General features: G+C 40.0%; 1 protein-coding gene across 6 annotated transcripts in view; it reads left to right on the top strand.

Annotated features, from left to right (window-relative positions):
• LYST (lysosomal trafficking regulator) overlaps nt 1-16,361 on the top strand; it is a 104,972-nt gene that overhangs the window by 75,702 nt on the left and 12,909 nt on the right. For all 6 annotated transcript variants that reach the window (XM_081940995.1, XM_081940999.1, XM_081940998.1 and 3 more), the window contains 5 exons: nt 1,185-1,374; nt 2,453-2,589; nt 5,173-5,271; nt 11,012-11,151; nt 11,418-11,515. In XM_081940995.1, the coding sequence (XP_081797121.1) occupies nt 1,185-1,374; nt 2,453-2,589; nt 5,173-5,271; nt 11,012-11,151; nt 11,418-11,515 (664 nt within the window). The remainder of the gene's footprint in view (nt 1-1,184; nt 1,375-2,452; nt 2,590-5,172; nt 5,272-11,011; nt 11,152-11,417; nt 11,516-16,361) is intronic.

Genomic DNA, 16,361 nt, shown 5'->3' with positions numbered 1-16,361 from the left:
TTCTTCACATTTGGATGTGCGTTATGGGTGACCTCTCCCAAATCACTAAATAATGATTTAATAGACTGGCACTATCAATTCTGAACCGGTCAAGTAGATTCCCTGTCCATTGCACAATAAATGACATAAATACCTGACCAAAAGCATCAAGATAAAAGCAGTATATTAATTGGAAAATTAAACTAATTCAGCTAAATTAATTAAAATATACAGGTAATCAATGGATCCCCAATTGCACATGGCAGCCATTTTTACCCACATGCAGAGTTAGACTCTGACTTGCACAAACATATGAACATCCTTCCTTCCTTCTAACAGAGAGAGAGTGGGTGGGTGGGTGGGAGGAAGAATGAAGTTAGAGTAAGAGATAACTGAACTGGAAATGGCAGAAAAGAGAAAGTGGAAAAATAAAACTGGAGGGAAATGAGACGCAGAGACAATTGGACAGCAAAGAAAAGAGAGAAACTGTATTTAAGTATTATTAAAAGACTATAGATTTAAATTCATCAAACAACTCTTCCTAAGCAACAGCTTATTTTTCAAAGGCTGATATCATTTGTAACAATGATGGTGTAGTTATCTGCACCAATTGTTGTGTGTCAATGGCTTCTTTTATGCAAATTGGCCAATTTAAGATGACTACTAGGTCTGTGCAACTCATCAGAATGCAAGGTAAAAAGGCACTTTGGAATGGATGGGGACAGACACAGTTGCGATTGCTGTCTCTAACCTTTTCTCGGGGATCACATGGCTGCCATTGGCATTAGGGCCCTGTGCCAGGGAAAGATGTGTTTGGTAAAGAGTCAGGCACAGGTGCTGCATTAGCGCCTCACAAGCTCTGGAACATGTTTTGTGCTTTCTAATGAGAAGCACTATGCAATCCTAATAACCACCCTCTAGTTTAGGGGTCTCCAACCGTGGCAACTTTAAGCCTGGAGGACTTCAACTCCCAGAATTCCCTAGCTAGCTTTGCTGACAGCTGGCTAGGGAATTCTGGGAGTTGAAGTTCGCCAGGCTTAAAGTTGCCACGGTTGAAGACTTCTGCTCTAGTTCACAATAAAGTGTTTGGGAGAAAAATTGGATGGGTAAATATGTTCTCCAACAATTTCATTAGAAATAAAAACACATTAAACCTGGTGTTTAAAAATTGTTTTAAAACTGATTGCTGTTTTGTTTTGTTTTAGAGTCCTTTACCTTGGATCAGAGGCTTAAAATGGGGGGAGTACGTAGGTTCTCCCAGTGCCCCTGATCCACTTGTCTGCTTTAGCCAACCACATGGAGAAAGATTTGGCTCCTTGCAGGCTTTACCAACTAGAGCAATTTGTGGTCTGTCCCGAAAGTTCTGCCTTCTGATGATCTACAGCAAAGAGCAAGGTAAGAACTCTAGTACACAGTCCTAGCAGAAACATTGGAAACCAGAGTTCAAAAAAGGCCAAACTATCCTCTTTATCCATTGGTTCAGTCATCCAAGGATGACAACTGAGTTATTGAGGCCCATACTGTATATTACTGAGTGGCGTAATTGCTGTAGAGATCTTAAATTGGGTAGAAAGTTTGTGAAATGGCTCCCACATGAGCTATAGCAGTTCTGAGGACAACTGTAGAAACATCCACAATGAAGTGGCTCAGCAGATGTAATAAGGTTCTCTCTACTCCATGTTGAAATTATTGCCCTTAGGTAGCTTCCTGTAGAGATGGCTCACATATGTTTTGGATCCCACAGGAATCAGTTCCTGTATAAGTAATGTAATTCTGTTTTATTAGGGATTCATTAGGCAACAAAAACATATGAGGAAGCGTTAGAACTCCCAACATTTTTTCTTGTTATGACAAGTTCATTGCTTTAGATTTTAACATAGGGAATATGGAAAGTTTATCTTATTTTTTTTCCAAACAAAGTTTTTTATTTTTGTTACATATTTGAAACTCTTTTGTGAACAAAGTGTTGTCCGTTTGTTTCCCTTTAACATTCTCACATATACACAATTCATTTTACATTATATTTCCATTTCCAATTTTAGCTGTATTATTTTCTTCCCATATTTTCTGTCTTAGACTTAATCTTTTCTTAACACATAAACAATGTCATTATTTATCCCTTCAGAAATAAACCAAATTTATCATTTCATTTCCATCTATTTTCTATAGGTAATATATATCTTCAAATTCAGGTTTTATATAATAAGCATTTTACTTAATTAGTTTCCACAATTAATAATATTAATATAATTCCCTCACATCTTAATTAGCTACATTACCAGGATTGACATATTTATCTTATGAAGACCACATAATTAAGGCCTTAAAAGGTTTGTAAGATGGAAGACGTTGTTAAAATAACACTGATTTTAATAAAATTAAGTAAAAGAAGAGATTCCAGTGTTTGCTTTTTGAAAAAAAGATACATGATAGAGTACCTTGAAATGTCAACTGAATTCCAGATCTGTTGCAGGTGTTAGAAGCATGCATAGTACAGATATCCAGTGGTCAGCCATCCTGAGCTGGGGATATGCAGATAATATCTTAAGATTAAAAAGCAAGCAAAGTGAACCTCCAGTAAACTTTATACAGAGTTCACAATTTCACCAGGTAAGACTTGTTAATTCTGTTTCTGCTCGACTAACTTAGCATGGGAGGGGGGAGGGAAGCAATCCTTAACAAATAAAGTCTGCTTTAGATGTATTGATCCTTGTCTAATAAATCACTTTATCAAACTGAGAATGAACCTATAACTTTGCTACAAACTCCTTCCTAAACACTTGTAATGTCGTAATCCATAATTCAATTTCTTAATAATGGAAATGATTTAAGTCTATGCTAGTGTTATTGTAGTACAACACAGAAAGAAAACAGAAGGCAATCCATACAGTTACAATTAGTCATCAGTAGGATGTGAACTTTTATGATTTTGTATTTGTTTAATCAAATGCATTAAAGGATGAATGTTCCTAGTTGCAAACAAAGAGCCAGCTGCTGTTTTTCCTGCTTCTCATCAATCACACTATTCATAAGTGTTTTTGTTACCTAGTCCACACAATTGTAGAATGTAGGTGTGTATGGCCTCTGGTCCAGGCAAATTAGTACCACAATAAACTGCTCTGACATTCATGCTACTCCCTGACTTTTTAAAATCTGTGTTGGCTTTTGATCCTATTTAAATAGATAAAGTTGCTACTTTATGGTTATTATACTATCAGACTTGGGGAATCACTGCTCACTTCAGTAGTTAGCAGAAAATGATTCTCCGTCTGAATTAGGTGGGCAAAAGTACATGATTCCAGAGCCCAGTTACATGTGCATGGTATACTCATTATATCAAAAGCTTGAGCTGCAGAGTTTAGAGTTGCAGTTTTCCACCTGTTACTTAGAAAGCTTATTTCCAGCACCCTTAATAACTTTCTTGTGTAGTTTGCTATATGATGCAGAGTAACTACAGTAGGAGAAATTTTAGTTGTATATGTGAGTCAATGCTTGTAGATTTGCAACTTGATTACTGTAAGTGTGGTTGTGGCTTTTTTCAGTGGAGGAGTGGAATGAGTTCAAGAGCAAAACTGGACTTTATTTCAGTAATGCAACTTAAAAGGTGAAACTAATATATGAGATAGACTCATTACATGCAAAGCAAGATAGTTCAAGCTGTGATTTGTCATAATTATGGCTTACAGCTCATGAAAACCCCACATCCACAATCTCAGAAAATTAGAATATTGTGAAAAGGTGCAATATTCTAGGTACAAAGTGTCCCACTCTAATCAGCTAATTAAGCCATAACACCTGCAAAGGGTTCCTGAGCCTTTAAATGGTCTCTCAGTCTGGTTCAGTAGGAATCACAATCATGGGAAAGACTGCTGACCTAACAGTTGTGCAGAAAACCATCATTGACACCCTCCATAAGGAGGGAAAGCCTCAAAAGGCAATTGCAAAAGAAGTTGGATGTTTCCAAAGTGCTGTATCAAAGCACATTAATAGAAACATATGTGGAAGGAAAAAGTGTGGAAGAAAAAGGTGCAACAAGCAGCAGGGATGACCGCAGCCTGGAGAGGGTTGTCCAGAAAAGGCCATTCAAAAGTTTTGGGGACTTTTACTAGGAGTGGACTAAGGCTGGAGTCAGTGCATCAAGAGCCACCACGCACAGACGGATCCTGGACATGGGCTTCAAATGTCATATTCCTCTTGTCAAGCCACTCCTGAACAACAAACAACGTCAGAAGCGTCTTACCTGGGCTAAAGAAAAACAGACCTGGTCTGTTGCTCAGTGGTCCAAAGTCCTCCTTTCTGATGAGAGTGACTTTTGCATCTCATTTGGAAACCAAGGACCCAGAGTATGGAGGAAGAATGGAGAGGCACACACTGCAAGGTGCTTGAAGTCCAGTGTGAAGTTTCCACAGTCTGTGTTGATTTGGGGAGCCATGTCATCTGCTGGTGTTGGTCCACTGTGCTTCATTAAGTCCAGCGTCAATGCAGCCGTCTACTAGGAGATTTTGGAGCACTTTATGCTTCCTTCCACAGACAAGTTTTATGGGGATGCTGACTTCATTTTCCAGCTGCCCACCCTGCCAAAAACACCAAAACCTGGTTCAATGACTGTGGGATTACTGTGCTTGATTGGCCAGCAATCTCGCCTGACCTGAACCCCATAGAGAATCTATGGGGCATTGTCAAGAGAAAGATGAGAGACATGAGACTGAACTATGCAGAAGAGCTGAAGGCCGCTATTGAAGCATCCTAGTCTTCCAAAACACCTCAGCAGTGCCACAGGCTGATAGCTTCCATGCCACACCGCGTTGAGGCAGTAATTGCTGCAAAAGGGGCCCAAACCAAGTACTGAGTACATATGCATGCTTATACTTTTCAGAGGTCCGATATTGTTCTATGTACAATCCTTGTTTTATTGATTGCATGTAATATTCTAATTTTCTGAGATGATGGATTTGGGGTTTTCATAATCATCACAATTATGACAAATCACGGCTTGAACTATCTTGCTTTGCATGTAATGTGGCTATCTCATATATTAATTTCACCTTTTAAGTTGCATTACTGAAATAAATGAACTTTTGCACGATATTCTAATTTTTCGAGTTTCACCTGTAATCCTCTTTGGCAGTCTTTGAGATAAACAACAGATAAAACATAAATACTGTTTAAATGTCTCACTTTTTTGTATCTAAGGTAACAAGTTGTGCCTGGGTGCCAGACAGCTGCCAACTTTTTACTGGAAGTAAATGTGGAGTTATTACAGCGTATATCAACAGATTCACTAGTAGCACTGTAAGTATATAAAACTGAGGCTATAGCTGCTTAAAATCTGCCTGTAGTTTAGTTGAATTAGTTTGCCTAATATAGTCCTTCTTTCCCAATCTTAGATCTTGTGTCTTTCTTGCCCATCCCTCATTAAATTATTAAATTATTTGATTTCACTTTTTTTGTATTTTGCCAAACGTACCAGGTTTATTTGAACATCTAGATTAAAGTTTGGACATCTATAAAATAAATGTTTAACTTTTACCTCTGCCATTTTGCTAATAGTTATAAAAGTGTGTGTGTGTGTGTGTGTGTGTGTGTGTGTGTGTGTGTAATTTTACCTACATACTGTATATACATGTATATATATCCCGTATTTTTCGGAGTATAAGACACACCTTTTTTCCTCAAAAAAGAGGCTGAAAATCTGGGTTATACATTGAATACAGCATTTTTTGCATCCCGAAGCCCCGCCCCTTTCACAAAAATGGCCGTGCATACCCTTATGGAGGCTTTCAAAGAGTTCCTGGGGGCTGGGGAGGGCAGAGATGAACAAAAAAGGGTCATCCCCCCCACCCCGCAGCCGCCAGCAGCACTCTATAAGCCTTCGTAAGGCTATGCATGCAATTTTGTTGACAAAAAACTAGCCCGTTTTCATGGAAAACGGGCTGTTTTTTGCTCATTTTGGGGGGTCCACCCTCCCCAGGAGCACTCTGCAAGCCCTCCCAAAGCCTTTTCATGCCTTTTTAAAAAAAACAATGGGCCCGTTTTTGCAAAAAACGGGCCGTTTTGGGGAGGTTTGCAGAGTGCAAAAACGTTTTTTTCCTTTTGGAAAGCTCTTTAACTGATTGATGAGAATTACATTGATCAAGTGCTGTGCCAGCAGAAACAAAGTCTTAGGTGCTCCAGCGATTTCCTTCTCCAGCACATGGATAAATACACCTGGAAACATCTACCTACCTACCTACCTACTTTATTCCCCCCCCTCTCTCTTTCTCTCCCTCTCTCTGCCTCTCTCCCTACCTACCTACCTACCTACCTACCTACCTACCTACCTACCTACCTACCTACAAACTGTATTTCTCTCTCTTTCTCTCCCTCTCTCTGCCTCTCTCCCTACTTACCTACCTACCTACCTACAAACTGTATTTCTCTCTCTTTCTCTCCCTCTCTATCCCTCCATTTATCTACCTACTTTTTAAAAAAATTGTCTCTTCAAAACCTTGGTGCGTCTTATACTCCGAAAAATACGGTATATAACCACCAAATATTGTTGTTCCTTTAAAATATTAGCTTGAAATATAAATTTATAATAAGTAATTTAGTTAGGAATCTCTTAACTTTCAAGTATTTTGGTCCTCATCTATTACCCTAAAAATAAGCAAACCTATGGGCTATATTTTTCTTCTTCTTTATTTATCATCTAGATTTATATGGCTGTACTATCAGTATATGACTCAGAATGGCTAACAATAGTAAAATAAACATAGCAATCATTATAAACAATTAGAATCAAGTTTTGCCTTTAGCAAAATAATAATTACACCACAATGGGGTTATCCCAATGCTGACACCCAGTGCTTGGTTGAAGAGACTGGTTTTTACTGGCAAGATTAAGGACATCCAAATCTCAAGGGTATGTTGTTCCAAAGAGCAGGTATCATGACAGAGAAGACCTGCTTTCTGGATTGCATTAGATGGCACTGTTTAATAGAGGGTACTAGCAGCATACTACCCTGCCAGACCTTGTAATTGGAGACGAGCAGTGCACAAAAAAATGAAGGGCTTAATAGGTGATAATCAGTGTCTTGAATTGCACCTGGAGGTCTAGTGGAAACTAGTGAAATTCCTTGAGAAGTATCACAGTATCTAGGTGAACTGAGGAATCCATATCACTCCATTTTAGAACTAGCTGCAATTTTCAGATGATCTTCAGGAGCAGCATTATCTAGAGCAGGACTGTCAAACTCACGGCCTAAGGGCCAGATCTGTCATGTGACGCCACTGTGATGTGAGTTTGACACCCCTGATCTAGAGTATGTTGCAGCAATCCAAACAGGGTGTGATCCAGTGGTGGGTTTCTATTATTTTTACTACTGGTTCGCTTGTGCACGTGATCTTCTGTGCATGTGCAGAAGCATCCGGGCAGGTGGGCGGAGTCTCCCACCTCTGGTTCGCCCCATCCAGGCTGAACCAGCAGCACCCCACCTCTGGTGTGGTCAATGCATGAGTGAAAGTGAATAGGGCTTCTGATCTAGGTATAGGCCGAATTGTCAGACGGCCCTGGCCCCATCTCTGCCTCCAACACAGAGTGCTCATCAGAGTCTTCCCCAGACTCCAGGACTGGCACATGTTCCTCCCCAACCTCCTCACTGTTTGAGTCTGCCATCAGCTCCACTGGCCACTGGCAGGCCACAACAGAACAGCCCTGAAGTGTACATCAGTGTTACCACATTCAAAGCCAAAGGTGGTAAATTCTCAGCTCAGGGTGGCTGAGGATGGGCAGGGGATAGTCCTAAATACCTATAGCAACTCAGTCTTGTCAAGATTGACATGTTTCAGTCCATTCAGGCAGTGGAGGAGAAGCTTTATGTATGTTTCCTTTCTGAGCTCTAGATTGTATCTTTTAAAGGGTAAGTAAATGGAGCTTATCGCTATGTTGATGGCTTTTGATAGCTGACCTGTTCGAATAGCAAGCTTCCAGGAAGGAAACAAAAAGCTAGAATGCATCTTTTGTAGCAGATAACACTGATAAGCAGGGAACAACACCAGATAAGCCATCAGCGAAGAGACAATATTCTAATCAAGGAACTAGTAAGGAAGAAACAGGATCCCTACCAAAACTGGCAGAGCAAGGTATTATATATAAACAGCCAACAAATCCCACTTTCTCTTGCACTAATTATGTTATCTATCTATCTATCTATCTATCTATCTATCTATCTATCTATCTATCTATCTATCTATCTATCATCTATCATCTACCTACCTACCTACCTACCTACCTACCTACCTACATACATACATACATACCTTATCTATCTATCTATCTATCTATCTATCTATCTATCTATCTATCTATCTATCTATCTATCTATCATCTATCATCTATCTATCTATCTATCTATCTATCATTATCTATCTATCATCTATCTATCTATCATCTCTCTATCATCTCTCTATCATCTCTCTATCATCTATCTATCTATCTATCTATCTATCTATCTATCTATCTATCTATCTATCATCTATCTATCTATCTATCTATCTATCTATCTATCTATCTATCTATCTATCTATCATCTATCTATCTAATCTTTTATGGCACATCTAGAGTCCATTTTAATAAATGCAGTTTCACTTCTGATTATTGCACTGAACGCCATCAAATTCTCTATGTAACAACTGAAGTCATACTTTGTATTTTCATCTTAGGGGGAAATTCCCCACCCAGGTTTTGGGTTACACATATCAAAGGGATTTTGTCAGTTTAAGTAATTATTCTCTGATTTAGAAAAAAGATGATTCTTATATGAATTTGTATCCAAAATATGCTGTTATTAAGTGATTTTTAAAATGGGAAATAATCTTTTCATTTTTCAAATTTTCTAAAAAGTCTCCTTATTCCTCTGGTTAAGCAGTTTGTTGGGTGATTCTGAAATCTGAAAGTAGTACTTTCATAACAGCAGTACTTTTTAAAGTAAATTATTGCAACACAGACTTTGCTTTGGTTTGTGAACATGTTCAGTCAGTCAGTGAGATAAATGAGAACATTTGTGTCACTGCTGTTCAGTTGTAGATCCTTGGATTGCCTTTTTCGGGAGCCTCACACACTGGACCACATAGAGCAGAGGTCCTCAACCTTTCTGGCTCTGTGTACTGGTGGTGGTGGAAATGGCGGGGGAGGAGAGGAGATGGTTTCACAGGTGCGCCATTTGTGCAAATGCAGCTTTGCGTGCTCGCCTGCCATTTGTGTGGCCTGGTTCCCAACATGCTGTGGTCTGGTATTGGGCCATGGACTGGAGATTGGTCAAAAAGCGGACAAAAAATGCTCTACAGAGAATCATTAAAACTGCCCAGAATATCACCGGGCTCCAGCTACCAGTCCTGGTTGACATCTTCGCATCTCACTGTTTGAGGAAGTTGCATAACATTTTCAGAGACTCTTCCCATCCTGCTTACAATCTTTTTAGATTGCTGCAGAAGATACCTAACAATTAAAACTAGGACCACACGTCTTCTGAATAGCTTTTATCCCAGAGCTATAATTGCACTCAACAATGAACTAAGGGGTCACCATCAGTGAGCTATTGGAAAGGACTACTTGGTCTGTTGTGTGGATGTTTGGGGGGTTTAGGCGCAGGGAATTTTTTGGTGTGGGTGTGGGTGTTTGGAGATTGTTATGTGTGTTGGGTCTGGTCTCTGGATGTTATGTGAATTGTGTTGTATGTGTAAACTGTGTATATACATACATTGACAATAAAGTAAAGTAAAGTGGCGTAGTTAGTAGCATGAGAAGAGGCCATATGATATGACAGTATGTTCGCTAAGGTCTGTTTAGGTTTCTTTTCTAAAATGAATATTAACTTAGAGAAACAATGAGATTTTGCACAGAGCAATAAATAAGGAAAAGCATTGTCAGTTACATGCACTAACTTGTGAACATGGTCTAAATACCTCTCAGTGGCCTTCTTATCTATAAAAGGTAGGTCAGATGCTGAAACATTGTTTTCAGTGTACAATCTGAATATGCATTATTTGCCCAAAATTATTTGCAGCGTAATAAATCTTGAGATTTGGTATATTAATGGGTTGTTGAAGTCTAGCAGCCTTCCTTTTGGGATTCCAACAAGACAGTGCTGTACCTGGTATATCAAAGCTATTGTCTATCACCTCTGCTTTCCGTCATTATCAGCTTATTTTATTACATTCTTGAATCTTAATTAGCTCTCTCACGTTTAAGAGAGGAAACAGCAGAATTTTTTTTAAAAAAACAGCATGGGGTAAAAGTTTCTGATTTTGCACACCATTTGGTTACAGCTAAAGAAGTATATTGTATATATCCTCTCATGAATTACTAAGCAACAACATGTGCTGTAAAATAGGCAGCTATTTAGAGCTTTCCTCTGTGCTAATAGCTACATGAAAGATTTAAATGAGCTAGTTTTCACAGTTAATGCCATAGTAGCAATTGTTTGTCAATCAAGCATTCAGTTTTAAAGAAAAGCTTGAACGGAGACATAAGCAGTCTTGGCTTACTGTTTTTGTAACTGAAATTGAGAAAAAAAAACAGTTATACAGGACTAAAATGGTTACGACATTGGACTTAGCAACAGGAAGGTTGGCAGTTCGGGATCCAAACACCCTCTGGTGGAGTGAGCTCCGGTTCCTTGTCCCAGCACCTGCAAACCTAGCAGTTTAAAAACATGCAAATGCAAGTAGATAAATAGGTACCCCTTTGGTGGGAAGGTATCAGTGTTCTGTGCACCTTGGCACATAGTCATGCTGACCACATGATCACAATAGCATCAGATAATGCTGGCTCCCTCAGCTAAGAAACAGAAATGAGTACCGCCCCTAAAATCAGACACAACTGGACAGGGGAAACCTTCCTTTCAGGGAAAATGTAATAAAATGGCACTTGTTAATCAGTAAAATAATGAATGAAGCAGTTGTATCTTTAAATATAGTCTCAAGTTTGACTTGTAATATACTACATTTGTTCCCACCTTCTGCTAAATTTATGGTTGTCTGTTTTCCTTCGCAGCCTTCTGAAATCGACATGGAGTCTCAGATGCATCTATATGGACACACTGCAGAGATCACCGGCTTGCTTGTCTGCAAACCCTATAGCATCATGATAAGTGTGAGCAAAGATGGAACCTGTATCATATGGGATTTGAACAGGTATCAGCATTTTAAATCACACTCCTTACTGTATTGAATGTCCCCAGATTCTAAATTATAAATGAAGATTGATTTGTTCCATCTTATAAAATTAACAGTAAGATTGCTTAACCCTGTGTATTTTGCCCCATCTACATGCTGATGATAGTTAAGAGTGATATTCCAATATTAGTATCGGAAATAAGGATTTAAAGCATTACTTTAAAATGTTACAACTGCTATTAATGATGAGAGTGGTTCTTTGAACAATCAAATCATTGTTACAGGCTCTGCTATGTGCAAAGTCTTGCTGGGCACAAAAGTCCTGTTACGGCAGTGTCTGCTAGTGAAACAACAGGGGACATTGCAACTGTTTGTGATTCAGGTAGGTGCCTTATCAAGTGGAAGTAATGCAAACTAGCAATGCTAAGCCTAGGGAGTTAATTTTATACAATTTTTCATAGAATTGCAAAGGAAATAGTAAGAAGTTAAATCTTTATCTTAACTTTGATCAAGATATGCAAGCTTTTGCATTGTGCAGAAGTCTTCCTTGGTCAGAATAAAAATGTGACTGATTTCCAACTATGCTGAGAAGAGGTTAACTAAATAACTTAATTTCCAGTATTAACTTCTGGTGGATGAGTGTCTATAAGTGAAACGGGCTTACCCGATAGCCCCTCATTTGTCTTAAAAGTGTAGAATAAATAATCTAGGAAGAATGGTTTAGAATTGGAAAAGTGGTTGCTGTGCTTGTGTTCAGGCTATGGCAGAGGTGAATAACTGTGGCAACTTTACAACCTGTAGACTTCAACTCGCAGAATTCCTGAGTCAACCATGTTCTGGGAGTTGAAGTCCATAGGTTATAAAGTTATCATACTTTCTCACTCCTGCTCTAAGGCCTGGGTGATTGGCTAACTAGTTAACATATCAGAAAGTCATTGGCATACAAGAGAATCAGAAAATAGTTTAAGGTCCAGCACATTGTTCATAATAGGTTGCAATAATAGCTTGCTATTATTAGAAATTGAGAAGGGAATTATATTTAAATATCACTGGAGGACTTCTCCTTCCTGTAATAGATTCTTGGGTTGTGACTAATGAATTCTTGTGAAAAGCCAATATATATTACTCTGAATTTTCTGGCACCATTTGGTGCAACAAGGGAGTTCTTAGTCTGTCAAGGATTTTCTTAACAGTCCTAAAAAGAATAGAAAGAAAAATACCTTGATACATAACTTAACAAACAATGCACGAGTTCTTAATGCAAGGTGCAACCATCCAGTCTTGTGTAGTTTTAATAGGAGACTTACTTATTAAACCAATGAAACCACAACTCTAAAATGGGATTTGTTGGGAAAAGAAAAATTCAGGGAAAAACAATAGGAAAATAAACATACAAAGAAATCCCAGCTAAAATCACTACAAACAAACTAGCCAAAGAAATTAAATTTTATCTGCTTCAATAAGTTGATGGGTTTCAGTCCATATTCAGCAGTTGTTACACAAAAGATTACCGAAGAAGTTTCTCTCAGCTTTCTGCTCAGAAATTTATTTTTCTAAAGCACAATCCTTAGTTTCAAATAAAAAATAATTATGGAAAGCCAGTCCTTTGGGCAGATTGTCTGCTGCTATGCCCAAACATAAAAATGCTTTGATACTTGATATCCTGGGTTTAACCTGCAAATAACAAATGATCCAGGAGCTAAACGTACTTTCCTAATGATCCTTGGCGAAATTGTAAAATACAATCTAATTTTCCCCAATTGTGCCACTATATAAATGGATTATACAGGGGAGACTTTCAAGAGGAAACAAAATCTGAATTCAGTCACGTCAGTGTGGAGTCAATTTATCAGATCCTATAGGAGACCCGGTGGTTCAGTGGCTAAGACCCTGAGCTTGTCGATCAGAAGGTCGGCAGTTCAACGGTTCGAATCCCTAGCGCCGCATAACAGAATTAGCTCCTGTTACTTGTCCCTGCTTCTGTCAACCTAGCCTTTCAAAAGCATGTAAAAATGCAAGTAGAAAAATAGGGATCACCTTTGGTGGGAAGGTAACAGTGTTCCGTGCGCCTTCGCCGTTTAGTCATGCTGGCCACATGACCGCAGAGATGTTTTCAGACAGCGCTGGCTCTTCGGCTTTGAAATGGAGATGACCACCGCCCCCTAGAGTTGGGCACTACTAGCACACTATATATGGTACTTTTAATACTTAAATTTTACTGTACATATTAAATAAACCAATGATAGAGCCATACAACTTATAACTTTCTCTTATTGAAAACAAACATATCCCCAACATATTTTTATTGGGGATAAGCTATTTAATGTTTACTTATGCATAGTTCCTGAAATCTGGGTTTTATTAAGACAGCTACCAAAGCTCATTCACCAAAATCCAGGGTAGGAAGAGCAAGAAGTGTTTTCCTGCATTACCTTCTTTTCAAATTGTTGGAAGAAATGTCCATCCGGGTTCAGTTCCAAGTGGGAAGAAAGACACTGGAAACATGGAGACTGCGTGGAAAGATGGTTTTAATGGTGGACAGGAACACATGGTTTGAGATCCTGGGAGGAAAAGGCACATGGGTGAGAGAGAGAGAGAGATTTATACCCGCTCCTGGGCCCCACCTTAGAACTTCCTGTTCATGTATTCTGATTGGTGATCAGACTCCTAGGGGGCGGGGGTCTTAACTAACTTTGTAGGCTGTCTGTCTCCCAGGCTTGGTTGAGCCTTGCTGATGGTTGTAATCTTTCCAGGTGCCATGTGGTGAGATGGGTAGAGCCTAATCCTCTCATGTCCTGAGGGCCATGTCTTAATCCCATCACCCTGGATCTTAAGGAGAGGAGGGAGCGGACAGGGAGCTGCAGGAAGCAGCTTTGTCCTTAAAACATGTTTCTCCTTTTGTCATCCAGGGAACTTATTCTGCCTTTTCAATATTTCCTAAAATATTTCATTTTTCTAGGAGGGGTGAGTGCTAACTTTCTACAAAATGTTGCAGTTTGTGGATTCCTTGCAAGCTTCAAGTCGCTTTTGCTCTCTTTTCTCCCAATTGATCCTGCCCAGAGATAACAGCCTCAGTCCATTTTCTCCTTTGTCACTTCTGTCTTGCTGATCTGTGCTTGTAAACTGCTGGTTCTCTTTTGTAATTTCCTCCTCCCTGCAGCATAATGGGCAGTGTCCTCTCCATTGTGATTTCCTCTTCAGACTAAGGATCAGGTGAGATGATCAGGGCTTTTACTGAAGCCTTATGCCCTCCAGGTATGATTGCTGTCCCTTCAAAAGGCAAAAGCAAAGTGTTGAAAAAACATGAAGGACATTCAGGCTTCATAAAGGGCCTGAAGTAGTTTCGTTGCTTTGCATTTACCATATATTTGCATCAAACTGGCAGGCTTACTGAGTAAGGACTTCTGTTGTCTAAGTGGTTCCACTGAAGGTCATAATTTGCACTTTTGGAAACAATGTGCTCAGCCAGAGTGCTATTTGTTTGATTACGATTTGCAAACCACATTATATAGTATTATGTCTGAACCAGAACTGTATGATTTATTCAGTGAAGTACAGTGTTATTAAAATAAACAACAGCTTAGCACAATGTGTTAACCTAATCTCTTTTCCCAACAGTAGTTGGTCATAAATTACTGTAAAGCTAATCAAAGCAAGTCTACCATGATCGAGCTGCTACTGGTATTCCCTTTAGAAATACTCTTTCCTGTTCTGAAAAAGCCTGTTCTTTATTTATATACTGATTTAGTTGATCTGGATCCTAGAGCTTTTCAAGGCTTTGAATTCTCTGTTTGATTTGGACCCAAGGTTGAAACTCTCTTGATGGATCAAGTCTGAATTCATGAAGCCTTTTACTGTATTCTCTATGAAGGAGTCTTCTATAGATAAGTTTTGGGGTTGAATACCATCTGTACGCTGATGATACGCAGCTGTACATCTCAACCCCAAACCACCCCAACGAGGCTGTCGAAGTGATGTCCCGGTGTTTGGAAGCCGTCGGGGTCTGGATGGGGGACAACAGACTCAAACTCAACCCCTCCAAGACTGAGTGGCTGTGGCTACCGGCACCCCAGTTCAGCCAGCTAACTCCATCGCTGGCCATAGGGGGTGAACAACTCCCCCCTGTGGAGCGGGCGCGCAATTTGGGTGTCCTCCTAGATGCCCGGCTGTCTATGGATGACCATGTGGCAGCCGTGGCAAGGGGGGCGTTCCACCAGGTTCACCTGGTGCGTCAATTGCGCCCCCTACTGGACCGGGATGCCCTACGCACGGTCACTCATGCGCTGGTGACGTCTCGCCTGGACTACTGCAATGCCCTCTACATGGGGCTTCCCTTGGGACGCATCCGAAGACTACAGCTAGTCCAGAACGCAGCCGTGCGGGTGATTATGGGGAGCTCAAGATACTCCCACGTGACACCTCTCCTGCGCGAGCTGCACTGGCTACCTGTGGTTTTTCGGGTGCGTTTCAAGGTATTGATTACCATCTTTAAAGCGCTCCATGGCACAGGACCCAGTTACCTGCGGGAGCGTATCCTCCCGCACACATCCCTACGACCAATCCGCTCTCACAGGGAGGGACTACTACTGGTGCTGTCCACTAGGCAGTGCCAGCGGGCGACGCCTAGGGGTAGGACCTTCTCTGTGATGGGCCCAACCCTGTGGAATGACCTCCCCCCCGACATTAGAACTACCACTGACTTCCGTTCCTTCCGTCAAAAATTAAAGACTCACCTGTTTCGATTAGCTGGCCTGGCACATTCTTAGTTTTTACCTCCCGGTGGATATATTTTAATGGGTAATTTTGGGTAATATTTTAACTCCTGGGTTATTAGAGTTTTTAATGTACTATATTTATTATTCTATATACAGTCTTGCAACCTCCTCCACCTACGTATTTAATTATTTAACTGTTTTATGTATGTATTTTATAACGCATTTTAGTGACTGTACACCGCCCCGAGTCCCTTTCGGGAGAGGGGGCGGTCTATAAATACGAATAATAAATAAGCATATGATATCTGGGCTGCAAAAATCCAGTTCACACTAGATGGTAGTGGAGTTACATTTTTGTATACCTTAGTGTTGCTTCAAAGCTATATGCAGTGGTGTCAAACTGGCGGCCTGCAGGCTGGATGCATCACATGCAGTCCACGCCCACCCCAGCTCCATGTAGCGATACGTCACATGAAGGCAATGTGACACTGCGAGTTTGACATCTGTGCTATA

The sequence above is a fragment of the Natrix helvetica genome, assembly GCF_964273705.1.
Source record: "Natrix helvetica genome assembly, chromosome: 2".
Classification (NCBI taxonomy): Eukaryota; Metazoa; Chordata; class Lepidosauria; order Squamata; family Natricidae; genus Natrix; species Natrix helvetica.
The sequence above is the reverse complement of the archived record's forward strand: the minus strand, read 5'-3'. Positions and strand labels throughout refer to the sequence as shown.